The sequence below is a fragment of the Crotalus tigris genome, unplaced genomic scaffold, assembly GCF_016545835.1.
Source record: "Crotalus tigris isolate CLP2741 ecotype Arizona unplaced genomic scaffold, ASM1654583v1 scf7180000017605.3043972, whole genome shotgun sequence".
NCBI classification, from domain to species: Eukaryota; Metazoa; Chordata; class Lepidosauria; order Squamata; family Viperidae; genus Crotalus; species Crotalus tigris.
Window position 1 is genome coordinate 174020 of NW_024096508.1, and position 26885 is coordinate 200904.

At 37.8% G+C, this 26885-nt stretch overlaps 1 protein-coding gene and 1 long non-coding RNA gene across 8 annotated transcripts in view; one reads left to right on the forward strand and one right to left on the reverse strand.

Moving 5' to 3' along the window:
• TMCC2 (transmembrane and coiled-coil domain family 2) overlaps positions 1–26885 on the forward strand; it is an 82333-nt gene that overhangs the window by 25660 nt on the left and 29788 nt on the right. The window contains exon 1 of one of the 7 annotated variants that reach the window (XM_039320500.1): positions 19022–19642. The exons of 5 other annotated variants lie outside the window; for them this stretch is intronic. In XM_039320500.1, the coding sequence (XP_039176434.1) occupies positions 19628–19642 (15 nt within the window). In that variant the 5' untranslated portion in view covers positions 19022–19627. Of the gene's footprint in view, positions 1–19021; positions 19643–26885 lie in introns of those variants that run through there. One more of the 7 variants, XM_039320509.1, reaches the window with a different exon arrangement.
• Positions 224–26867, reverse strand: LOC120297655. The gene is made up of 3 exons (XR_005553853.1): positions 26467–26867; positions 25854–25913; positions 224–4196 (listed from the first exon to the last, which is right to left on the reverse strand). It is a non-coding gene; the product is annotated as an uncharacterized LOC120297655 (long non-coding RNA).

Consider the following 26885-nt stretch of genomic DNA (forward strand, 5'->3'; position numbering starts at 1 on the left):
TTGTTTCATCTGAATTATGCAGGCCATGCTACAGGAGATAGAGATTTTTTTTCCCCATCTTCATTGTGCAAATCAAAATTTAGGGTATGCTTAAACATTTTCCATCTAAAAATGCTTTAATGATTATAGTATTTACATATTCAGGAAATATTGTTCTCTCTCTAAATTGTATTCAGTTACATTTATGACGGAATCAGAGACCAGTCATTGCAGGGTGCAGAAATGATCTTACTGCCTTCGTAGTATTTATTCTCTTATACAGTTTTCCAAGCAGCATAAAGTAACATAACAACAGTATAGCAACGGCATTTTTATTGGTAGAATCTCCTTGTCAATCCTTAAGAATATCTCAGCCAGGGGCACCAACCAGGGGCAGTTTTCTGCTACATCCTGTTGGTGTGAACGAGGTGAGATCATGTGAACCAGGTGAAATCATGTACCAGCCTGGGGTATTTCCCTATATCACCATGGCGATATGAAAGGGGTGAGATCATGCATTTGAACTGAGGCAGTTTGCTGCACACGAACTTTACAAGACCTCAATCCCTATACATTTACAGCCAACTTGTGTTATATTCATCGTACCTTTGCCGATTGGGAAGGGTTACTTTAATGACTACACCCAGGGAAAATGAGTGGAGCAAAAACAATTTAAATTAAAACCAAGGAAAACACAACAGAATCTTGGTGCACCTTAAAGACTAAATTGCTCTATAAACTTTCAGGGATTATTGTTTATTTCATCAAAAGTTTGGAGTATTTTACTGGGAAAATAGTATTATACTTAGACTCACTCTGTGATAGAGGAAAATTTGCTTTTTTATTTTCTGACTCTTCAAAAGCATTATTTTCAGTCAATTATCAATTATGAGTGACCATGTTACACAGCACTTTTTTTAAAATGGCATAATTCTTATAGCCGTATCTTTAGCACTGAATACTGAATAAATTCAATTCAATACTGATTAAATTCAAGTGAAACTATATAAACTCTGCAGTTGCAGAATTAATTCACTTAATTGTTGGATAGTTCTAAACTCCTATGATACAAAATCTGGTCTCAAATCACAAACCACAAAAAATTGAGCCCTAAGAAATCCTTTTAAAAAATAAAATAAAAATAAATAAGAAATAAGTATAAATGGAGAAGAAATTGCATGCCCAGTATTTCTAGTATGGAGTTTGGTATGTAGGTTCAGGAATGAGAATCTAAAGAATTTCAGCTTACTTAATAGGAACAGCACTTACCTCATCTTGGCTTACTACACAAAAACCTGAGTAGGCTGGAAGTTCCAAAGGTGCTTTCTTAAAAGGCAGCCTTGGGACAACCATGAATGGATGACTGAAAATCTTCATATGTCAGGTTGGAAGTGGTTAAGTACTGATGGTAGAAAGCCACTAAGAAAGCCCAGGGTTGTATACTGGTTTGGGAAGTAAAGAATTCGAGACATTAATGAAATCTACTTCTGCATTGTTGCCAAGAAAATAGCATAGATTTTTCATTTCTACATTGTCACCAGGAGTCAAGTTTGACTGGAAGGAGAACTTATATATATATATTTTAAAATCTCTAATGAGAACAAATATAGTCTTCTTTTTATCAACATTAAATAAAACTGTACACAATCCTTGCTTAGAAACTGCCTAGTCCAAATGTGGTATTGGTGCTCAGGTCTCCTGAATTCATGTCATAGAATCAACTGAGAACTTTAAAGGGACAAGTCTGTCCAAGTTAGGCCGCCAAACCAAGCCATACAAGTTATCTTTGCAATATGCTTTCACTGAAATAGCACTCAGGAGAATGAAATGGCAGTTACCCATGCTTATGAGCTGTATTTTGATACTGCAGATATTTTCTTTCTGGTAACTTGAAGGTATTAAATATGCTTGTGTATATTTTGAATAAGAGGATTTGAGGATGTTTGCAAGGAGCTTTGCAAATCCTCACTAAGGTTTTTTATGGCTACTAATTATTGGTAGGAGAAAAATATATTTCCTGGTTCAACCAGTATCAGCAAGATGAGACAATTCTCTACTATTGTCTCAATAACTTCTTGCTATTCTGTAATTGCTCTATTTTAAGTAAGATTTTTGGTCAAGAAACTGCAGCATCTACAAACTGAATTCATAGTTCCAGTTGCTTTCATTAGGAGAGAAATATGAACTTAACTCAGTGATTCATCTTTATATTTCATTATTTTGACCATCTTGTCTGGTTCTAAGAAACTGAAAACAACTGTTGCCCTAGATAAGCTGCTACTTGTATACTTCCAAAAGAATATATGTAGTGCAGGTTGTACTGCTGGGTTCTTAGTGCTCTCTGCAAACTATTATTTCCCTTTGTTTGGATCACTTTTCTGTATTGCATGAATATTAATTTGCATGAACAAGAGGCGCTATGGGATTTATTTGTATTTTTATAAAGTTGTAGATTAGCTAGTAATTTCAACTTCTGAGAATGATTTCCCTCATGTTCTCTATACACGTAACTCGGCACAAGAGGCAATCATTACCTTTCACCTTACTCGGCAAATGAAATTCTCTAATAAGATAACCTAGCTTGCTCTAACTGTTCTTCTTGAAGATGAGTGCAGTTAAAACATTATTGTTGAGAACCATTTGGGAATATTCCATAAAGCAAAAGTCAGCAGTCACTGCAAGCTGTTATTAAGGCAGACTTTGGTAAGAAACTATAATTCTATTAAACGTCTATGAAAGTAAGCTACTGATTCAAGAAAAACATTTAGGTGAAATAAACATATCTGTCCTTTATTCATTATTAGGTTCTTGGCTATTTCAACCTTGTCAAACAAGGACTGCTTGGGAGTTCAGAAAGGATTTGGAAAAGGCTAGAGTTTGAATTGCAATCAAGTTGCTTTGTCTGGTTCACAGTGAATTACCCAGAAAAAGATAAGTCAGTATCACAGGGCAAATGTATTTAGTTTGCTCACTGCAAACATTTCTGTTTGCCCAGGGCAGCTAGGGCAAAATATTTTGCTGTTTTTCAGCACAGGGAATCTTACAAGGGCATGTCCCTGCATTGAAGATAATGTTAGGTGCAAACAAACAGATCCACATGCAAAGACGTCAATTAGCTGTTTGATAGTTTGCACCTAGGTCAGACTAGATAAGCTTCAATGGCACTCAAGGGGTGTCACACTTTGCCTCTTATGCCCATGTAGGGATTCCAGACTAATTCCTTATTTGATTCCCTTCATTCAGCTCAGCCAGTTTCTCTTTGACAGGAAAATGTCTATTTTCATTCATCCATCCATTTTGCCTTCTACTTATGATTTTACAAAATCCAGTCATATTCTTCCATTTTTAAAAAGGCTTCTTGGCTTGCTACTGGTGAAAGACAGGCAAAAAATAATGTGGTTAAGGACAAAATCTGGGCAAATCACTATCTCCAGTGAATCTTTTTCAGTGTAGCACTATAGTTATATTTTTTTTCTTTTTTGGATGAAACTTAACTCTTTTCATACTTACAAAATTCTAGATCTCAAATAAGGTAGAGGTTATTCTCTCTTAAACTTGCCAGAGAATATGTCAGAAATGGAACTAGAAAGTCCTAATGCCCAATTTTGGGGTTTGTTCATTCTCTGTGGAAAGGGAGATGATGGTGATAGAACTGGAAAACTGCAGAACTCCTCCTAGAGTGAATCTCATATTGGAAAGACAAGAAGGACATCATCTCATTTATTTCCTAAGGAGGAGGGATGTTGGTAAACAAACCTTGCAAATTTAGTTGATTATTTCAGAGAGGGATAACCAAGTGCCTGGCAGGGAGGGAAAGGCACAATATTTTTTTTTTTAAGCAGCTGAGCATTCTTGTGCCTAACAGTATCCCAGCAATCCCTTGTCACAATTCATCAGCCATAAACTTTATGCTGAAATCATAAGAAGAAAAGAACCAGTATGGCCTCTTTGGCATCTCCCTCTTGCTTAATCCAGCCTAGTATTTGCTAAGTGAGGTGTGGAACAGAAATCAAGGAACCCATGAGGACATTTTTTTCAGCAAACCATTCAAAACCATCTTCCATTCCCCGTGTTCTTTGTAGGGCTATATTTCCACTCATTCATAGAGGAGCTAGTACTGGACTCAGTATGTTACTTTTTCTGTCCTTTGCTTTAGTATGCAGGGGGCTGTTCATTATGGAGGGTTTCCATGGCAGTCCACTTCCAAATCTGTTATTCTGTCCAGTGAAGGAAAAAAAAAACCACATAATTATAGGAACATGACCAGTTGCTTTATACTAGTTCAATAATAGATTAAAATTGATTTTTTTTAAAAAAAGAGTAATAGTCATAATGTACAATTTTTGTATAAATTGTATCCAGAACAGTGAGGGCTTATTAAGGTCTGAAAATTAAGCATAAACTAACATTTCAGTTTAGTTGCCAGTTTTGGTGCATCGGACAAGGCATTCAGTCTCAGTGTTCTACACAGTAGATGCCACAACAGAACTTTTCTCGCTTGAAAACCAAGAAAGAGTCTCAGATGACAGGCTCCTGTTCCATACTGATACCATTCAGCAGGACAGCAACCTCCAGGTGACCTGATTTATACATTCAGAAGAAAAGGAATCAGAGAAGAGACACAGATGGCTCACGACTGGCTCCAATTGTTCCTTAAGTAACTGAAATGAATTTATTTCTGCATGTCATGAAAGAATGAAATGTGATCATTTGATCCTTTTGTTGACTGATGCAGTATTAGAAACAATAACATTTGCATTCTCTTATTTCACTCATCATTTGGTATACAGGTAGTAGTCCTCGTTTAATGACAAAAGTCACAAAGACACTGAAAGTAGTGACCAGTTCTCACACTTATGATCGTCGCAGCATCCACATAACCATGTAATCAAACTTTGGGTGCTTGGCAAGTGGCATGTATTTACAATGGTTGCAGCATTCCAGGTCTTGGGATTGTCATTTGCAACCTATCTAGGGATCTTTTGACAAGCAAAGTTAATTGAGGAAGCCAAATTCATTTAAAGACTGCACAATTCCTTTAACAACTGCAGTGATTCACTTAACCATGGCAAAAGGGACATAAAATGGGGTATGACTCATTTAACAACCGCCTTGCTTAGCAATGAAAATTTTGTGGTTGTAAAGTGAAGGACTATGTATATTGCAATAGACCAGTGGTTCTCAACCTTTTTAATGCCGCGACCCCCCAACCGGTCGTAAGTTGAGGACTACTCAACCGGTCGTAAGTCGAGGATTACTCAACTGGTGCAACACCGTTTGCAGAATGGGACTTTTGGCGGGCTTAGCAGGGCAGAGACAGCCTGGACAATTCCTATTGGCTTTTGAAAGCCAATAGAATTAGACTCTATTCAAGAGAGCCTGTTCTATTGGCTTTCAAAAGCCAATAGAATAAAGAGGAGTAGCACAGCTAAGGAAAAGGGGGGAAAATGGCGGACTGCATTGTTTGGCGACCTCCGTGAAATGGTCGTTAGACCCCAAATGGGGTCCCGACCCACAGGTTGAGAACCACTGCAATAGACCCTCAGGATATTTAACATGCATGAACCAACTCCCAGAATTCCCCAGGATGATAGCTGGGGATGGCATGCTAGAATTCTGAGAATTGTAGTCCACATATCTTAAAGTTCCTGAGGTTGTAGAAACACTGCAATACAAACATCTAGCGATGTTTCTAATGATGGGTTGTTATCAACCAAGTTGGCAGGAAGTTTCAATTCATAGTCATGTGATATTTTGCTTAACAACTCTCAATGATTCACTTAACAATTGTAGTCAGTACTGATGAATTGATGTCATAAGTCCAGGGCTTTTTTTCTCATAGAACGCCCAGAACGGAGTTCCAGCACCTTTTTTAGATGGAACCTTGTAGGGTAGGTAAGGCAGGTTGTATGACGTGTGTGAGTTCCGAATCTTTTTTTTTTTTTTAAGAAAAAATGCACTGCATAAGTCTACCACTGTCACTTCGACTTTTCAATTTTAAAACCAATTTAAAATCACTTGGTGATGGAATCGCTGGTCTGAATTGTGATTGGTAAATAAGGACTACCTGTATAAACTTTTGATTGAAAAAGATGTACTGTATCTGAATAAACCTAAACTCCCCCATGTGACAAGGCTAAGAAGCATTATTTTTGTAATCTATTGAAATTAACATTCCTACTTCTCCCAATTCATTTTGGTGCCTTGGGTAAGCCTTATGAAACCACAGCTCACCACTTTAGGATTCAACTCAATATGCAACTCTCCTCCTCCAATGATCTGGAAATTTGGGCATAAACAAAAAAACTCTGAATCAATAAACCCAGTTTAAACATTATTTGATTACTGCTTAGTGCTATGGCTTGTATTGTGGGCTCATGTTGGGTTCCATTATTTCTGCTAAGCTGATCATGATTTGCATGAAAGCATCTTCAAGAAGCCTTCACGGATATTAAAAAATTGACCATTTTCATCATGGTTTTTCTTTTTCATCTGATTTTCTTTAGGCAATGGAAATGCTGAATAAATAATACAGAATCTGTATTGGACCAGATAAACTATATAAAGCGTGGAGATGATTTTCAAACTGTTTTGGTGGAGGTTGCATTTCCCTAATTTTTTTTATAACTCAGGAGCACCAAAGGACTTACCTACTTCGTTAGTGACTGTCCAGATTGCTTCTGTGAGCAAGGAATGCTTTCCTCAGCTGTTATATAAAGTGTAACTTCTCAAAGCTTGATTATACTTGTATGTACTTTGATAACTTCCAAATTAGGTAATTATAATACATTATTGATGCTGTCTTTACATAGCTTTTGGAAGTTACAGTTTTTTTCATAGTACAGTTGCTAGGCTACTAATCAGAAGTAGCCTAAGACAGTCAATATCAGTGATATGTTTCTGAGCAGAATTTAAAGTGTTTTAAATGCTTTAAATCTGTTTTCAATTTAGGACATGGATAGGTTTTTCTCAACTAAACTGAGATTGTTGTTGGTAACATTCTGCTGGGTACAAAGCAAGGGGGCCATTCAATTGTGCCACCTGATATTTAGCATATCTACCTGTCATTCAGTCCTGTATCTTTTTATCATCAGTACCATATACCATATGATAAGGCTATGCTATTTTCAATAGAGAATAGGATTAGGATTGTGAACTGAATGTTCTAAGTAGCTACATAGTTCAAGAAATTACGTAGCTTCCTGATACAAGGCCTTTGTCATAAAGAAAAAAAGTGGCTCATTATTTTAAGGTGGCAAAGATGATACATGGTGTTTCATTTTGTTCTGTTACAAACTTTCAGAATACTTGAATTGATTGAGTTACACACAAAAAAAATTATGTTACAGTTATAGACCTAGAATGAAGAACTTAGTTCTCCTAATTCTCAACATATAGGGTCCTATGTTAAACTGTTATTTTAAAGGTGGCTTCAGTGAGAAAATCAGTATTTTAAAATTGACTTTTATTAAAGTCACAATATATTTAATGTAATTATTTGAAGATCAGGAATTCCTTGCATTTTTCAAAGCGTGTGATTTCAATGCTTAATTGCTTTTTATTCAGGAACACAAGGCACCATATATAGTGCTTCCTCCTCCTTTTTTCCTCATAACAATCCTGTGGTATAGGTGAGACTGAAGGAATGTGACTGCTCCCAAAATCTCAAGTGAATTTTTGTGACTGACAATAGATTAGAACTGGTTCTCCCTGCTCTTAATCCTGTTTTTCTTAATCTTAGCAATATTAAGATGTGTGGACTTCAACTCCTAGGATTCCTTAGTCAACCATTGTAGTGTGCTGAACGTTCTCATAACTCCATTTATGTGATGTGTTGGATAGCACCTACCTTTTGGGTTCAACCATCTATAGCAAAGGAATAAACAATCAAGAAATGTACCACAGACTAGCACTTGACAAACTAGCCATAAAAAGTTATTCAGAAGCTATTATATGTCTATGTACCTATACAGATCAGAATTATGCAGATCTTGCATTCCTTATGACACATTATAGAAGCAGAAGTTAGACTTGGAAGAAGCAGAATAGGAAGAGTGTTGCTGCTTTTGAACTTTGATGTTGGAGAAGATTCCTGAATATACCATGCACAGGCAGGAAAACAAACCTATGGACCACTAAATCAGCCCAGAGTTCTCACTTGAGGCACAAGTGACCAGGCATAAATCATCCTAGTTCAGACACAATCTGTGAAGATCCTGGTAAAGGTAGAGAGAAAGAGAAGAAGAGAATAACCAGCAGTAAGATAAATAGATTTGGTTACAGTAGCAATGGATGCACCGTTAGAAGTCCAAGTTAGGAACAGGTCATCGTAGAGGAAAATCTATTTGGTCACTAAGATTTAATAATAACTTGATGGCATATAATCAATCAGTTGGATAAATAAGTTCCAAATTAGTAACCAAATTCGATGAGTTTCAAAGCAGTTGAGTACCAAGATACCACTGTATACTTTGAAACAAGCATAGCATTCCACCATAAAGATAAGGAAGTATGAATACAAGATGTGCGTATGATCTGCAACCATTGGAAAATGTGTAAGGCAAATAAAAATTCTATTACTACTTTTTTAAAAAGGATGTGTTTGCATTTTTAACACATCACCCCCCAAGCCACAGAAACACACTGGGTAACTTTGGACTAATTGTTCTCTTAAACAGATCTACTTCGCAGGATTGCTGTTACACTATATGTATAAAATGAAGGGAGGCTCTCATTTTAGATATTCAGAGCTTCTATAGAAAAGGTATTTTACAAATCTAACCATTTATAAATCTAACTAATAAGTGAAAGGTTAAGTATAAAAATTTTTAAATTTCAGTGACTACCAGCAAATAACTAGATCAGCTGAAGGCAGAATAAAGTTAGTGTGGTTTTGTTATAAAAAAAATCAGTGGATAAGTTATATTTATTTTATTAATTTAAACTAAAACTCTAAATTATTCTGTCATATTTTTCCATTCCATGGGGAAGGCATGTTTTTGAACTGAAATTCTATCCAACATTCTATATTTGGAACTGTGTGTGTGTGTGTGTGTGTGTGTGTGTGAGAGAGAGAGAGAGAGAGAGAGAGAGAGAGAGAGAGAGCACATCTGCTTGGGTGTAAACTGCCCAAAGGAGATCATTATATACTTCTAACATATTAACAGCAGTAAGTTGCTTAATTATGTTTAAAATGCACACACACATGCATTATTATGTAATTTTGTACATGGATTCATATATGCATTCTGTATGAGCTCAGAACTGTGCTCAAGCAGTTGCATGGTCATATAACCAGATGCGTTTGCAAGCATGCACAAAGATATACATACTGATACACACAGAGCAATAAGAATAGGCTGAGATAGTCTCTAGATGCTGTAAGTAAATGTTGAGTAATACTTTTACTGCTACTTTGCTGCTAGCCTTTATGTGCCACATTCAAACAGTATGCTTTTCATTCTCAGTGTGGTGCTGATTGACCTTGACTGCCCTAGACAACTGAGAAGAGGTTGGAGTAGTCAAGATATATGATTCCAGTTTTTCTCTTTCCTTGAGAAGAATTCTGTGTATCTGCTTCACAGAACTGGCTTCATGTTCCTGCTGGCACTTAGTCTTCAGGACAAATGGCCTGTTAGAGGCATTGTTTCTAGGACAGCTCATTTTTAGCTGTGCTGGAAAGGATACCAAAGCTTTTACACAAGAATAGTGAACTTGGTATGATGTACACTTTTGCTATAGTAATAGTGATTAAGCAATAACAAGCTTAATGTGTTTGTTCATTTAAAAGCTCTATGACAGAGATGCAAGGTTATTACAATCCAGGAAATGATCTGTTTATCTATTATTTAAGTCTGCTTTATCTTTATGAATACAATTATTAATGTTTATACTCTAACTGAACTGTGAAGATTAACCATTTTCATTCTGTCGGCTCCACTCAATGAACCCAGTCATTGGACATTTTGTGATAGTACTGAGCTGCCTTGTTGGCAACAGTTAGAACCCTCCTAAATGTTTGTCAAGGTGGATATTAAACAAGTTTGAGATCCTTATTCTCTGCTTTTAGTTAACTGGAAAGTATAGTTTTTGTGTGCAGGGGCCCAGTCTACCATCCCCTTTGTATGGGTTTGTCAAAAACAGATCATGCCAGGCAAAACTTATTGCATTCTTTAACCAAGTGACAAAATTAGTGGACCAGAGGAATGCTGTGGATATAACTTATTTGGACTTCATTAAGGCATTTGATAAAGTAGACCACAACCTACTACTTGATAAGATAGAAAAATGTGGATTAGACAACATCACCACCAGATGAATTCAAAGCTGGCTGACTGGCCATACTCAATATGTGGTCCTCAATGGAACCGCATCTGCATGGAGGGAAGTGTGTAGTGGGGTGCCACTACACACTGTTCTGGGCCCAGTGCTCTTCAACATCTTCATCAACAATTTGGACGAGGGGATAGATGGGGAACTCATCAAATTTGCAGACAACACCAAGCTGGCAGGAATAGCCAACACTCCAGAAGACAGGCTTAAGATACAGGAGGATCCGGACAGACTTGAACACTGGGCGCTATCTAACAAAATGAAATTCAATAGTGAAAAAAAAGTAAGGTTCTACATTTAGGCAAGAAAAACCAAATGCACAGGTATAGTATAGGGGGTACCTTGCTCAATAGTAGGAACTATGAGAGGAATCTTGGAGTCCTAGTGGACAATTACTTAGATATGAGCCAGCAGTGTGCTGCAGCTGCCAAAAAAGCCAACACAGTGTTAGGCTGCATTAATAGAGGGATAGAATCAAGATCACGTGAAGTATTAATACTATTTTGCAATGCCTTGGTAAGGCCACACTTGGAATACTGCATCCAGTTTTGGTCACCACGATGTAAAAAAGATGTTGACACTCTAGAAAGAGTACAGAGAAGAGCAAGAAAGATGATTAGAGGACTGGAGGCTAAAACATATAAGGAACGATTGCTGGAATTGGGTATGTCTAGTTTAATGAAGAGAATGATGAGGGGGGACATGATATCAGTGTTGCAATATCTCAGGGGCTGCCACAAAGAAGAGGAGTCAAGCTATTCTCCAAAGCTCCTGAAGGCAGGACAAGAAGCAATGGATGGAAACTAATCAAGGAGAGATGCAACGTAGAACTAAGGAGAAACTTCCTGACAGTTAGAACAATTAACCAGTGGAACAACCTGCGTCCAGAAGCAGTGAATGCTTCAACACTGGAAGTTTTTAAGAAGAGACTGGACAGCCATTTGTCTGAAATGGTACAGGGTTTCCTGCCTGAGCAGGGGGTTGGACTGGATGACCTCCACGGTCCCTTCCAACTTTATTATTATTATTATTATTATTATTATTATTATCATCATCATCATCATCATATTTATTTATTTATTTGTTCGCTTTGTAACAGGTATGGGACATAGGGGAGCCGGGGGAACAAATATGATAAAAGCTGGAGTGGGGCGAGTGCAGAGAAATTATCCTGCCATATATGATGGGCAGCTCAAAATAGAGACACATCCACACAACATGAGGAATCATCGTGCTTTGTTGGACCATGTTTTGATCTCCTGGAATTTATCTATTTGATAACTTCAGCAAGTTTGGAAAGATCCCTAGTACAATATGGCATATACCATATATATATACCATGTTTCTGAAAGAGTGCTTCAGGTATAAATGCTGTTGTGATTGGGGCTTTGATTTGGTAAAAATATATCATGTTATTAAATAAATACAAATAGGCTTATTGTGCAAATAATACATGAAATGATTAATGTCTCTGTGGGCACATGAAATGTTATTGGAAAGTTTCTAGAATGATATACCACACATTTCCATGCAATTAGCTTGTGAGGTTTTGCCATTAGGTACTTTTGGAAAATTGGGTACTTAACTGTCTGGTTCCATGCTATTCACCTTATTTATAAAATAACCATATCAAGCAACAGGTTGGACTTGGTGGCCTGGTTGTTCCTTCCTACTCTATGGCTTTATGTGTGTTGAATAATTGGAAAAAGTTAGAAATGTTTATTGATGTGTATACTTTTAACAACACTGCTCATTTTGAAACATTAGCTATCGTAAAATATGCAGTGCATATTTTCTAATCTCCCTACCTTCTATGGAAGTCTCTCTGCTCCCACAAATATACATTGGTTTAAATGTTGTCTTATAAGCAACTAATCAATGTAAGTCATATACAGTATATGACAATCTGAAGCCTTTATTTTTTCCTGAGGAACCCATTTATTCATATATATTGATAAGTGGCCAGTATTTCTTTCTGTTGACCTTTAGGGAAGGAGACATGATTCAACTGAAGGATAGCTGGAGACTCTAAGCCAGTGGTTCTCAACCTTTTTAATGCCGCGACCCCCAACCGGTCGTAAGTCGAGGACTACTCAACCGATTGTAAGTCGAGGACTACTCAACTGGTGCAGCACCGTTTGCAGAATGGGATTTTTGGCGGGCTCAGCAGGGCAGAGACAGCCTGGACAACTCCTATTGGCTTTTCAAAGCCAATAGAATTAGACTCTATTCAAGAGAGTCTATTCCATTGGCTTTCAAAAGCCAATAGAATAAAAGGGAGTAGCACAGCTAAGGAAAAGGGGAAAAGAAAATGGCGGACTGCGTTGTTTGGCGACCCCCATGAAATGGTCATTCGACCCCAAATGGGGTCCCGACCCACAGGTTGAGAACCACTGCTCTAAGCACATAGTATAGGAACCATATTTTAACGATGCATGAGAAAAGACTCTACATGTACATGTGTAGATCCATCTCCAAGCAGAAATGGCTCCTCATGGACCCAGGATTTGGAAAATGTCTCCTTCTCACTTTAAAAAGTTGTCTCTTTCTCCCATATTTGAAGTACAATATTTTAATACTTTCTAATGTGCAAGAAGCTGCTTAAAGCCCTACTGAACACTACAGAAGTCTACTTGGATTGTTATATCAGGTCTCTTGACCTTCTGCTTGTACATGTCTATGCAATTAGAGTTGTTATTCTGTAGTGCTGACTGTGCTGACACCTGATGCCTGCCATTTCTTGCTGTATGTGGGTACTTCTATGTTCAGCTCATCTGGATATTATACATTTAATGATAGGAAGAGTGAAAAGCATAATGCCTTCAATAGAAGAACTAAATTAATTTATTATATGACAGCTCTTCCTCAGCATGCACTTGGAATAGCTGTTAATATTCATAATTAAGTACTTACCACCTGTCTTATCAAACATAATTTGGATACTGCATGCTGGAAAACTTTTTTTTTATCTCAGTCCACACCAGAGTTCACTGCCAGTTGTATTAACATAGATCTCCCTCTACTGGTAGCAAAAAATAGTATCTACTGGTAGCAAATATTAATACTAAATCATTTATGTATTTCAATTTCTGAAATATAGAGTTGCCCTATTGGGGAACTGGGTGACGGAAGGAAGGAAGGAAGGAAGGAAGGAGGGAGGGAAGGAAGGAAGGAAGGAAGGAAGGAAGGAAGGAAGGAAGGAAGGAAGGAAGGAAGGAAGGCACACAGATGATTAGTGTAAAATATTTCAATTCAATATTTAAATATTAGCTAAATTACATGACAAGTTTAAGATTTAAAAGCACCACTCACAGTTTAAATAATTAAAAAAATATTATAGTATTTGCCCAGCTAGGTTAGATGGCAGCATCTAGTTGGTCTTGGCTGATATTGAAAAAGCTAAGTTGAGACAAAATTAGCTACAGTTTGGATGAAAATTCCTAAAAGTTGTAAACTAGTCTGAAAGTTTTTTAAAAAAATAGCCTGGTAAAACTGCTTTTATATTGTCGCCAAGAAAGCAAAATGGATATGTTCGTAATTGAAGTTTATCTTGAGGGAAACTGTACTTAAAAATAATCTTTTCATCTAGACACAGTTAACATTTGATTTAAGGGTCCTCAGCTGCAATGGACAAAATCTGTCCATTCATTGTACATGTTTAGAAACCAATTAATCATGTATAAAATTCCATTTGCCATTTAATATGTTCAAAGATATGCAAAATATGAAAAATATGTGGGTGTAAAACCCCATTTATTAATATGCTTGTATATCACCCCAGTTCCATAACTGAACGCACACAGTATATAAAAACCTAATATAAAGCAACATGAACCTGAAACAAACCTCTCTCCAACCATGCCCCTTAAAAAGCCTGTCTAAATAACATTATTTTGACAGCTATGCACAAGATCAGGTGCAAAATATGAGAGGAAAAACATCAGTGCTGCCACACTTGCCTTTGGATCCCTCATGGGAGTTTGAACCATAAGAAACTCCTGTTTCTATGAACTCACTAGGCAGGAAGAATCATTTTAAAGGAGATAGTCCCTCAAATGTCTTGGCAATGCACCCCATGGTTGGTTGGATATTATACCAGCCTTCTGAATTGGGCTCAAAAGCTTATAGGAACTAGTGCAACAACCAAGAAATAGTTGAAAAAGCAACACAGCTCTATCAGCACCTAGCTGCTGTTTTTGTGAATTGCAGCTTTCAAGTAATCTTCAAAAACATGTTCAGTGTGATGCCATAATTAAAATGTGAGATGACAATATGAGTCACTACAGTATTGCCAGGGCTTCATGGTCTAAAAAGAGCCCAAACTGACATAGGTTTATTTGGACACAGATACAGAAGGGCTGCCAATTACAGGAGCAAATTGATCTGCCTAAAGCTCTCATTGGAACTGAATTCTAGCCACAGTGTTTCCAAATAAGCAGAACCTCTTATTTGCTAGGATTTTATTTGAGCTTTTTGTGGCACATCTACTCCACACATCAATTAAAAACTACAGCATTTCCAGTCCATTGTGAGGAGGTGTTGCATCATTATTGTTAGCATGTTTACAATACCTTTTCCAGACCAATAGATGACCTCTCTCAGTGTTTTTTTAAATAGATATTAAACAATGCAAGAGCATCGAGTCCTGTAGAACTGCCAAGAATTTGACTGCTGCACCATCATAGCTACCAACTGGAATTAAGGATTTGGGTAGGAACAGAACCACTGTAAAGAGTACTTCCACTCTTGATCTTCAGAGGTGGTCAAGAAGGATATTACAGACAGTGGTACAGAATGCTGCTGAAAGTTTCAAAAGCAAATTCCCTTTACCAGCTGGCAACTGAACTCTTCCACCAGATCAATGAATCCTGTTTCAATTGCAGGTCCTGAATCCTGATTGGAATAATCCAATTCATCTATGATCCTCCATAGCTACCATATTTTTTCAAAATCTTCAATTGGAGATTGGGAGAAAGTTGTCTAACACAATTGTATCTAGAGATGGCCTCTTCAAGACAAGGCATACTAGTGCCTTGTTCAAAACTAACAGCACCTCATCTTCTCTCAAAGATATATTTGTTACTTCTTAAATCTAGCCACACATGCTCTGAAAGGAGCCCATTTGATCATGAATTCAGTTCAGACATGGCAGAACTCTGCAGAGAACGTTACCATTACCTCAGGGTCCATAGGGTTCAGAAGAATTCCAGATGACATGAAATTGAGCTCCCACCATTACTCTTGGCTCTGCCCAACTAGCATCAAGGTCTAAATGACTTTTATCAGCAAAACATCTGGCAAATCTTTGAACTAGACTAGAAAGAACCCTACCAAAGCAATCTGTTCTAATCTCCTTTTGTCAGAATAAACCAGATATGAGAGAAAAAACCTTCTACGTTGCTGGAAAATTCCCAAACACTTTAAAAAGTTTTAAAACTCAGTTCTACCAATCAGGCCCCTGAGTGGAACATCCTAGCATGTTCTTCATTCTTACAGAAATCCAGGAAGCCAATCATGTGCAACATAACCCAAAAATGATCCAACCATAACAATTCAGGATTTTACATATCCTATTTTAAAGACTGATGGCCAAAGGACTGATGGCTGTTCATATCATATACCATATGCCCCCAAATAAGCACCAAGTCTAACAGGAACCCACCCATCCACCCTGCTATCCATGAGTTATCATTGAGTTATTTCTTACATTAAGAAGTCAAACAGCAAACAGCAGTCATCAGAAAAAAAAACATATGCAAGCTTCCAGTCTGGCAAGTTTCCAGTCTCCTTCATCATAACAGGATTAAGAAAGCAGAGAAGGGTTTTGCTGCCGTAAATGCTCTTATATATATGAATCTCATTTCAAAGTAAAATACTAGCTGGAATTTTTATACTGTATTGTAATTTTGACATTCCTTTATGCTCTGCTTCTTCTTCATTCCTTTGTGGTAGACTTCTAGCTTTACCTTTAGAGTGGATTTTATAGACTTCTTTGGCACTGACTCTGTCTTAGGTAACTCAGCCTCTTTGTCTTCATCTGTTTTCAGTCAAAAGCTTGATTAGGACCCCACTAATGTGTTGTAGGCAATAGCACTGTATTTCACTGAATGCAAGCTTGTGCCTATTCATAACTTTTATTCAGAGACTTATCTCATTTACTGCTATTGTGGATGACTGATTTATGACAATTATTTAAACTTATAACTGCTGCTTTTTGTCTGGTTCTAATCAAAAGCCTGAAGGAGGACAATAACACTGCATACTTTTTACTTTTCTGTCCAACTTCCTGTTCTCTACTTCCATCTCTCTGTAGTTTCAGCTGCCACCAACCTAACTTCTGCCAACTTCTTTACCAGCAACTGGACTTTGACACTTTAACACTTTGATGCTTTGATGCTTCTGTCATTATCTCAGAATCAGTTGGTCATTACTTTCACTCAACATCAGGTCTGGATCATTCTTCCTTCTTCTTGTTTTCTCTTCTTCTTTTTCTCCTCCACTGACCATCCTCTTGTATGTCGCTTCTTCTCCCTAACTCTAATAATCTTATTCCACTGAGCTCTTCTGCATATTCTTCTCCTCTCTTCCAGTCGTAATCTTCCAGGATGAAAGCAGGTGAACTAACAGAGGTAGGAAAAGCATTTGGTCGTCATGTCATGCAAACTGGATCATTGTTTTTAAAGATAGGACTGATTCATAGGGAATAGGAATTAATTGGGACTGATTGATTGTGGGTGGGGGTTTCTGGGTTTTTATTTTGTTGCTGTATGCCACTCAGAGTCACCGTGTGTGAGTCCGGACAGCCATATATATCTACTTAATAATAAAAAACAGGGAACATATAATGATGTAAAAAGAGTATTCTAGAGTTGGAAAAACATAAATAAAATTATTTGAACATTTACATAATATTACGTAATGAATGATTATCACAGTTAAGATCTTTCCCCCAAAGTGAATAAGGAGGATGCGAACCAAGCATCTAAAATTGTGTATGGCATAGAGCAGTGTTTCCTAAGCTATTGTCCTAGGATCCCTGGTACCCCAAGACCTTCTGAGATCAAAAATGTTGCCAGCCGTGGCTGAAAAATAATCTAAAATTAAAATCCATCAAACAATAGTGAAAAATAGTAGTAGCAGCAAAAGTGTCGAATTTAATTTTTAATATGGTACATATCAATCATAACATACGGTACTAAGAAAAGGTACATTATTTGGGCTCTTCCATAATTTTAAAAAGTCGAAAGAGGTCCTGGGAGAAAAACATAGAGAATGGGAAGAGGAAAAAAAATCTCTTGTTTCTCTTTGCAATATGAGTCCAGAATCTTCTAATGAACCTGTTGAGGAATTCTAAACATAATAGAAACCAACCATTCTTAATACAATAAACAGTTTACCATTGGAATTTCTCATCATAAAACTTAGAGGTGGCTACCAGTTTGTATGGATTTTTAAAAGATAATGGACAAATTGCTAAAAATAAATAAAAATAAAAAATAAAAAAAGAATATATATATTCTTCAGCATTAATGGCAATGTGACTCTGAGCAATACTTCCTGGCAAACCTGAATAGGAGGGTGAATTCATGTTCTACTTTTTGTTGTACAATGATATCTGCTTGGCTATTCTACCACTAGAATGCTGCATTCTTAGAACTTTCAACAGCTGTTCTTATCCTTCACTTGTTAAATTCCTTGGACATGCTTCTTTTTTTTGTAAAGAATCAAATACACTGATGGCATTATACAAATACTTGTATGACCAGTTATAGGAGGCTCTGCACACAGTTACTCATGCTTTGGTTACCTCCTATATGGATTACTGCTATGCACTCTACATAGAGCTGCCTTTGAAAAATAGCTGAAAGTTGCAATTAGTCCAGAATGCAGCAGCATGAGCAACTATGGGCATCCTTTGATTTGCTGATGTGATACCTTTGCTTCACATACTACACTGGCTCTCAGTAGGTTTCTGAGTGCTTGTCACTTATCAAGTCCTGCAGACTTGAATGGAATGAGCCAGGCTATTTGAGAGACTACCTCTTTCCATTTGCCTCTATTCACCCCATCAAGAAGGACATACTCCAAATCCTGTCAAATAAAAGAATGTCATCTCACAGGACTCAGGAAGCATGCCTTTTCTATCATGACATCTGCCCTTTAGATCCCCTTGCCTCCTGAGGTCAAATTGGCCCCAACTCAGCTAGCTCAGTTCAGAAAGCACTTAAGACCTGGCTGTTGGTCTATAGGGTCAAATGGGGGTCAGGAGAATGATTGAGCTTCATAGTTTGTTTTGTCCTGGAGGTATTACTCTTCTATTACTTTGTCATTCTTTTGTTTTGATTGTGGGTTTTTTTTGGGGGGGGGGTATTGTTATTTACATTGTTGTTCCTAAACTTTGTTCTCTACCCAGAGTTGCTTCAATGAGGTTGGCACCCATATAAATTGAATAATTTAAATAATAAATTATGTTTTATGTCTGGGCTTTTAAATTAGAAAATGTTTGTTACATCTTTTTACTAGAATAGCCGTTAAAGCAGCCTTTCTATAGTAATAATATTAATAATCTATTCATACACAGGTCATATATTATGAGATTAAGACCCACAGCTTATTGACTGATGCTTTTCAAGATTCTTGCCTAATACAGTATATGGTTGTGGTTATATGTGTGTGTTGAAAATATACGAGGATTTTAACATCAATAGATTTTCAGTGAGAGAAGCTGTGCAGCATTTCTGTCTGATGCCAGCAGATGATGCTGCAGCCTGTAAGAAGAATTTGTACAGTTGTGAGGAATAAAGATTTCTCCATACTGAGATCAAACCAATACCAGATAATTGAAGCATCTGTCTCATCCAGGGAGGATGTCAGTGCTCAAATCTCAGTGATGGAATTAGGAATGCTCCAAAGAGGGGCATTTTCATTATTTCACTAATCTCTTCTTTGATGACCTGCCAGACTTTCTTGGAAAAGAGTGACAGAGGGAATTACCAAGACAGAATCATCCATTTCACTGGACAGTCATAGGGGGAGGAGGAAGGGATGGAAATAATTGGAATTCACTCCCGGGGCTTAACCTTCACTGCCTGTCAGTCAGGCGGGCAGTATCTGGATTAATGCTGAATGAAGACACCCTCCATGTGGATTTGGAAGAGCCTGTATGGCTGAAGCACTATTTTTCCTTTCTACCCTTCACCTACACAAGACGGACTGTGGCATGCTATGGCCCCAGGCTACACTGATCTGTAATGCTACAGGAGAGAGGGGCAGAAGGTCATCCACTGGGATTGTGCAGTCTATATGATTCCACGAGATGGTTCATGCTCAGGTGAGCATTCTTTCTGGATGTCTATTCGGTACTCCAGGATAAATTCCTGGAAATAGCTTGTTCTGGCTTTAAAATGTGGGTGCTTGGAGGAGGAGCAGCAGGAAAGAGACAGCAGTAGAGCAGAGGATTAAAAAGTGGAACAAAGAAATAACTGATGTTTACTGATTCAAAATTTAATTGAAAATGCAGGATAAGAGGCTTGTTGAATCAAGAGGGGTAGAAGTTTGCTATTTTTATTGTTAATATCATTTTCATCATCATTATTATCATGTGTATTAGATCCCTCTACAAGCAGTGTTTGTTCTATAACATACAGATATGGAGACAGAAGAAGAGCAGACAAGGGAGCAGATTAACTATGCTGTGATTTTCAGCCCACCGAGAGAGTGGGAAGAGGGATGTTTGGGTACACTGAGAATGTAGGATGATTTGCACCTGTGATGAAGCATGCTGGCAGTGCTTTCGTGTGGTGGAGGAGGCAGAGCAGCTGTCCTGATCTATTAACAGTATTTGCCTCATTGCAGCAGGAGAGCTATGGCTTCGTGTTTTAGATTGCGTCCTCTTTTTTTTTTTTTTTTAACTTTCCTTTGTTTCTATTCAGCTCAAAGGATTCTCATCAGGCAAAGGTGGTCCAAAGTTTTAATACAATGCTTCTGGTTTTTATAATCAATTGTGTTGCCTCAGAAAGCTCTTAAATTCATTGACCAGGGTTTTAAGGACTAAAAGTGCAAACGGTAACCATGACCAATGAAGGTCATATGGTGTTAAAGATCTGCATAACCCAGCATTCTGTCTAAGACAGGAGCTACCTATAGAACCATGAGAAATTTAACAGAAGGTTCAGAAGTTTTCAATGATTATCCTGGTTGATTTTCTATAGCATTTTAAAAATCAACAGTTTATTATGTGGTTCGATTCCAGCAGTCATGTGTGTAATTCATTAATGTTGGTGGTTACCCTTTATAATCTTTGTAGCCAGTGCTATTATAGCATTTCACAACTAAATTACAAAAATGTTTATCAAGCTACTATGTCTATTTCTTCCTCTGAATGTGGATTTAAATCAGAGACATTTTGGGTTCCTCAGTAACCTCATTCACAGTCTTTGATCATTTAATATTATTCTCAGTACTTGTTTTAATTCCTGTTTGATGTGTGTCTGTTAAAGTAGAAGTACTAGGACTACTTTCAGTTGGCATTCAACCAAAATATCATTTCAAAGAAAGAAACCAGTTTTAATTAGCTCCCATCCATCCTCATCTCAGATCTAGCTAATGTTGAGTTTCTACTTCTGTCAAGAAAATAAAAAATACCTTAGACTTCCTAAATGCTGTGTTGCACAGATGCATTGAATGCTCTGAATTCCATCCAGCATTGTTAATAGATGATGACAAAAGGAAGCTACCAAGTTTGGGATATGAGACTACTGATCTGTCTAGGTCAGAATTGTGTACCATGGTTGATCTTAGTGGTCACAAATTTCAGACAAAAATCTCTCCCAGTCCTATTTGGAGATGTAAGGACTGAACTGGGAACTTTTGTTAGTTAACCATAATTTTGTGGCTCTCCCCCAAGTATTGGGAATAGTTATATGATCTTTGGAGCCTGTCATAAGGAGTGAACTTTGCCTAGCTCTGTGTCCACATCTTCCACAAAACCATCAATGAAACCATGAAGCTACCTAAATCTATTTCAGTGTGCCTTTAAATGCAAGGTTAAGGACAATGAATTTTAGGGCAGAAGATTCTAATGAACTTAACAGTTAAAAAAAAAGGATAAGCCTAATTTATATTTTATGCATCAGGATATGAAAAATGAAAAGTGTATTGCATATTTGTTTGTGCACTGATACTATGTGTGGGGATAAAAGCTTGAACATTCTGTCTTTCAATACCTTTCATTAGTGTGTTAACTATTTTGCTATATCTCCTAAGAATACTACTCTACTCTAGTCTTTCTATTCTGTTCATAAATTCTAAAATTAGTTGAAATATATTGATTTATATTTCAATATATTTCATTCAATTATACTGGCAAAGTTTCTTTTTCTCCAAAACTGCTATTTTTAGATCATAATGGAACATCCTGAGAGGTTAAAATGGTCTATTATTACTTTGTCCTCACTTTGAGCTCTGGTTACAAGTGTGTCATTCTTTTGCACAAAATCTGGCCTGTTTTATTTTATGTAGTATCTAGAGAACGTCACTTGTAAATGATGGGATATATCACACTAGAGGCAGAGGTTTCCCAATGTGGTAAGTAGATTCTTATAAAAGCTTGGATAAACAATTTTATTTATTTTTCTAAAAGGAGGTGAGTTCTATAGTATAGGTTTGTTATCTTAGCAAAGCTGGGGAAATTGGGGTTTGAGAGTATAGATGCCATTGGTGATTATTTTTTGCTTGTTGTAAGGGTTGCTGATTCAATAGTTGAGTAATTTCCTTGAGAGCCTATAATATGATATTTGGATTTGTGCAATATATAGACCAGATATGTCAAACATGAGACGGGTGGTGCGAGTCTGATGAGAAGTGCAATGCTGCCTAGCCCCCAGCCTGCCCAGTTTCAGCAGGCAGCAAGGTGCAAAGATGACGAGCTTCGCACCACCCGGCTCAACCTCTCGGCACTGTGAGGAAAGCATCTCGCTGCCTGCTGAAAGCGGGCAGGCTGGGGCTGGGAGGCCTTGTTTTTGGATTTGCGCCACCCGGCTCAGCCTCTCGGCGCTGTGAGGAGAGTGCCCCACTGCCTGCCAAGACTGTGCAGGCTAGGGGCTTGGCAGCATTGTGCAGGTAACATTAACTCTCACACTGCTCATGGCATCCCCTCCCCCAGAGCCCACCAAGCCAGATACAGTATGTGAAGTAGGTGAGGGCCATGTGCTGGCCACTTCCATGCAATGATGCATTTCTTCATTCCTCACGAAGGGTGACATCTCCCCAGTTGCGTTTCTTGCCTGTTTTTCTCCCTCCCTCATCTCAAATATTTTCCCACCACTGTGTACTTAGGAAGGAAGGAAAGAAGGAAAGAAGGAGAAGGAGGGTCTGAGGGAAGTCCTGCCTTAGTCCTGCCCTGCTGCCTTTCACCATCCCCTTGCCCCCTCCTCCTGGCCTATCCTGGGGGTCTCCCATCCTATTGCTAAGGAAGCTTTGGATACAAAGCCAGGTCTCCTCCCATGGAGAAGAAATGGGCCTCCCTCTGACTTTGCCCTCATACCCATCATGAGCAACCTGGCTAAGGAGAGCAAGCACAGCAGCAGCAGCCTTGAGGAGGAGGTAAGTGCAGCTGGAGAAGTGAGTCTGGGCTTGGTGCCGTGGGTGCTCGAGGGCCAGGCTACTTGTTTGACTTCTGCTGCCCAGGGCTCCAGGCGGCCCACACCACCATCCAGCCCCCCCCCACGTGGCCTGAGAGGAACAGTGAGGCTCCTCCAGTGGACCATGCCTTGGCACTTGCCCTGGTCCTACTCCCTTCTGTCAGAGAACCTCAGATCTGTCTCACTACTGGCCAGGCCCCCACAGGCACCCTTGCCATGAATGATGTAGAGCTGGCCATGCCCACCCAGTAGGCCACACCCACTCCATCCATGCCACCCAGTAGGCTGCACCCACCCTGGCCACACCCACCCAGCCCCCCGAGGGCAACCACAATGCTGATGAAATTGAGTTTGACACCCCTGATATAGACTGTACCTTCAGTCCTTTAGGAATGACATCATGTTATAGCGATCACCCTCATAATTTCCTGTCAGCACAGTAAATAGATCTGGGATAAGTTGTAATTTAGCAAATGAGGACAATCTAAGCTCAACTCTTCATAAATGAGGTTTATTATTTATTGAGATTTATTATTTGGGACAACGCTCATCGTCTCAAAATAATAGTAATGAGGACAGGCATCATATTGCTTCAGTGATTATTGGATATTGTTATGAGAAATTTATAAGAAATGAATAAGTCACTACTGAGGAATTGAATAGGTGGAACAGCTGGCATAGATGAAGTCATTGAGAAATAATATATTAGATTATTGGTCTACTCAGGGTAAGGATGTTAAACCTGAGGAAACAGCTATCTTTATTTCATTATGTGGTCAAGAAGCAAAAGTATAGAGAATTTGAAGCCTGTTACTTTGATAATTCCAACCAATCCTTCATATTCTATATGTGTCTGTTTCTGATTTCTTTATAACTTTAGACTCTAAAACGGTGTTTTTATTATAATCTAGCTCTTTCTGGTTGCCTCTAAGTAACCAGCCTTCAAGGTTTCCTCTTATGTTTTTCTCTAATCCACAACACTTCCCCAATGATTTCTTATCCTTAAATTCAAAATCTTCATATATTTTGAATACATTTTTAAAATAAACTTATAATTATTTCAAAATTTTATTTCCCGTCAACCTGGCCCCATGGTAGTTTAGAACTTTTGAAAATCAGTGTTCTAATTAACTTTGCTGTTTATTTCCAAATTTAAAAAAGTTGTCTTTAGCTTCTTAAATTTACTCTTCTTTTGCTGAGAGTTGAAGAAAAAATCTCTTGTTCTTCTAAAAGTTCTTGGTATCTAAAAAGCAATTTACAAGCCATTTTTTCCAGTAAAAGTTATTAAGAGAGGGGACGTGGATGAACCCTGTGTGTCCGTTTGAAGGTTCCGAAGTGTTACTTGGACAAAGCTGATTATCCTGTCACCCAGACCCCTAAAATCTGCCAGAAACCCCTGTTTTATGGTCTCATTGTGGAGAGAGTCTTTAAAGAGCACTTTAAAGAGGATCCCAAGTCCTCTCCTTAACCCTGAGAGGAATTTGGGGAGCCAGTTCATTCACTGAACTGTCTTCAGTCCTCCATTGTTTCCCCAGGTGTTCTATCTATCTGTCTGTCTGTCTGTTCGTCTATCCGTTTGTCCATCCATCCATCCATCTGAATATGTGTATAACAAAACAATGAATTGTGATTTAACATTGAAAAATATTACTAGATCTAATCTAATGCATTTGTCATAAAAAACCCCTCTCCTGACAGCTCACTAGTAACATCATGTCTATATTCTTGATTACTTCTTTATTTAGAAAACTCATTAAGATGAAACTTGCCTCTAATACAATTGGTGTATCTGTTTTTAAAGTGGATTAGGATTATGATGCTTGTGAAGTAGCACCTCCAGAGATGGGAAGATATTTCATCCAGTGGTGGGATTCAGCCGGTTTGTACCACTGGCAGAACCAATGGCTAATTTTTTTGTTGCCCAGGCCCAGAATGGACTTCCGGAAGCGGCATCCACACAAAGAACCATAGTTCACATATTTGAATCCCACCACTGATTTCATACCTATTCAGTGTAGTTCTTCTATTGATTCCTTCTAGGCTGCTATTTCAATTTTATAAATAGCAATGTAAATATATAAAACACTTAGTTGCATTTATTTAATTTAGACCTAAAATAGGTTTAGTTTATTTTTTTCTGCAGCTGAATTTAACCTTGGTTCTCTTGCTGGTGCAATGTGATTCTAACAAAAATGGCAACAGCACCTGTGCTTCGCTCTCTTCCTTTTTTCAATTTTCTTTAAAAGTTCTTTAGATATTAAAGTTACAATTGATCCAGTTTCAAAGATCCGATCAACTTCAGAATAGTTTGAAGCCTGTATTATCTGATGGCAATGGACCACATTTAAAACAGCACTTCAGTATGAACACCTTCAAAATTACCTTATGGAGTGGAAAAAGTAGATTGATTTTTCATCTCCAGCTTCTCTAAAAAATGTTTCATCAATTATATAGTGATGGCTACCCATCCAGCTATGAAATGCAATCACATTGCCTCTAGGGTGAAAACATGGCATTTTATTTTGGACAGCAGGGGAAAGCATGAGTAGGTTTATGTCCATCAAGTCTGTTTATGAAATCCTGTTTACCAAGTCTATTTATGAAGCCCTTTTTACCATTTATGCAGTCTATTTACCAAATCCTTTTATGAAGAAAAATAGAAATAGAAATCCATTTTTGCTTCTTTCCCCCCCCCCTTTTTGTATTCATTTTCTTTTCCTGTTCCTTTGTAAAATTTAATGATAAAAATTATTATTTGTTTATTGGGTAACCTAATCTTAAAGATAACCATCTTGAGTTCATAAGAGTTTTTGGATTTCCATTACAAACAGTTCTGAAAATAGAAGTCTGAGATTTATGTTCATTTTATACAGTGTTCTACAAGTGCCTCATCTGACTGACCTTGACTGGTCTTCAAAATTAAGTAGGGTTGAGTCTGATGAATACCGGGATGAGAGTCCTCTAGGAATATAAAGAACACAAGATAGAATGAGAAGTTGAGGCATGTCCTGCAAGAAGGCAGAGACAAATCATATCCATACATACAGGAAACTGCATGGATATCTCTATAGAGTTACAACAGGTTGAACTATAATTGATAGAGACTTGACCTTTTTATAGCTGAAAAAGACTCCTAATGGATTTTTTTAAAGATCAGCAATGACAATCCCGTCATCTAGACTTGCAGTCCAAAAGACATAAGAAAAAGGAAAGGGATTGGAAAAAAGGAAGAACAAAAAGCAAGGATATACTAGTTATTTGTTATTATTTTATTATCATAACCAGCTAGAAAAGAGGAGCCAAACATCTGTGCTTCCAGTAAGGCTTTTATTCTATCTGTTCTCTTACCTGGCCTTTTCAAAGTACTTGAAAATTAAAATTTATGACTTACATTGCCTAATTGCCTTCTGTAATGTATTATCATGTTCCTTTGCTAGACTATATCTCAGTTCTTTCCTCTTGATTGCACTAGATAATACTGACTTGAAATAGAGGTCATTTTAATAGTACTTACTTGATACTGAAAAATGTTAGGAAACAAAAGTGGTATTTTCGTTCTGTGACTTTGTTCCATATCCATCTTGAAGATTTCATAGAACTGAGTTTCTGAGAAACTGACAGAGTCCTGGTTCTATAACCTTTGCCCTACTAATAGCCTGTGTCCTAATTTCTTGAAGGCATAACATGATAGCCCACAATATGCTCATGTGCTGAAATAGAAACTCGTCCCATAGGTTTTCAATGACTGGGTAGTTCTCATCCTTGAAAATCCTAGGATGCCTCAAATGAGCTGTCTGAGCTGCAGCAAGAAGTGGTTGCTTGAGAAGGATTGACAATGTTTGTCATTTCTGACAAGGCATTTTCTCATTGGTAGGGATTTGGCTGCAACTGTGGCTCATTCCTTCATGCCAGCTGACTTCTAGCTGTATTAGG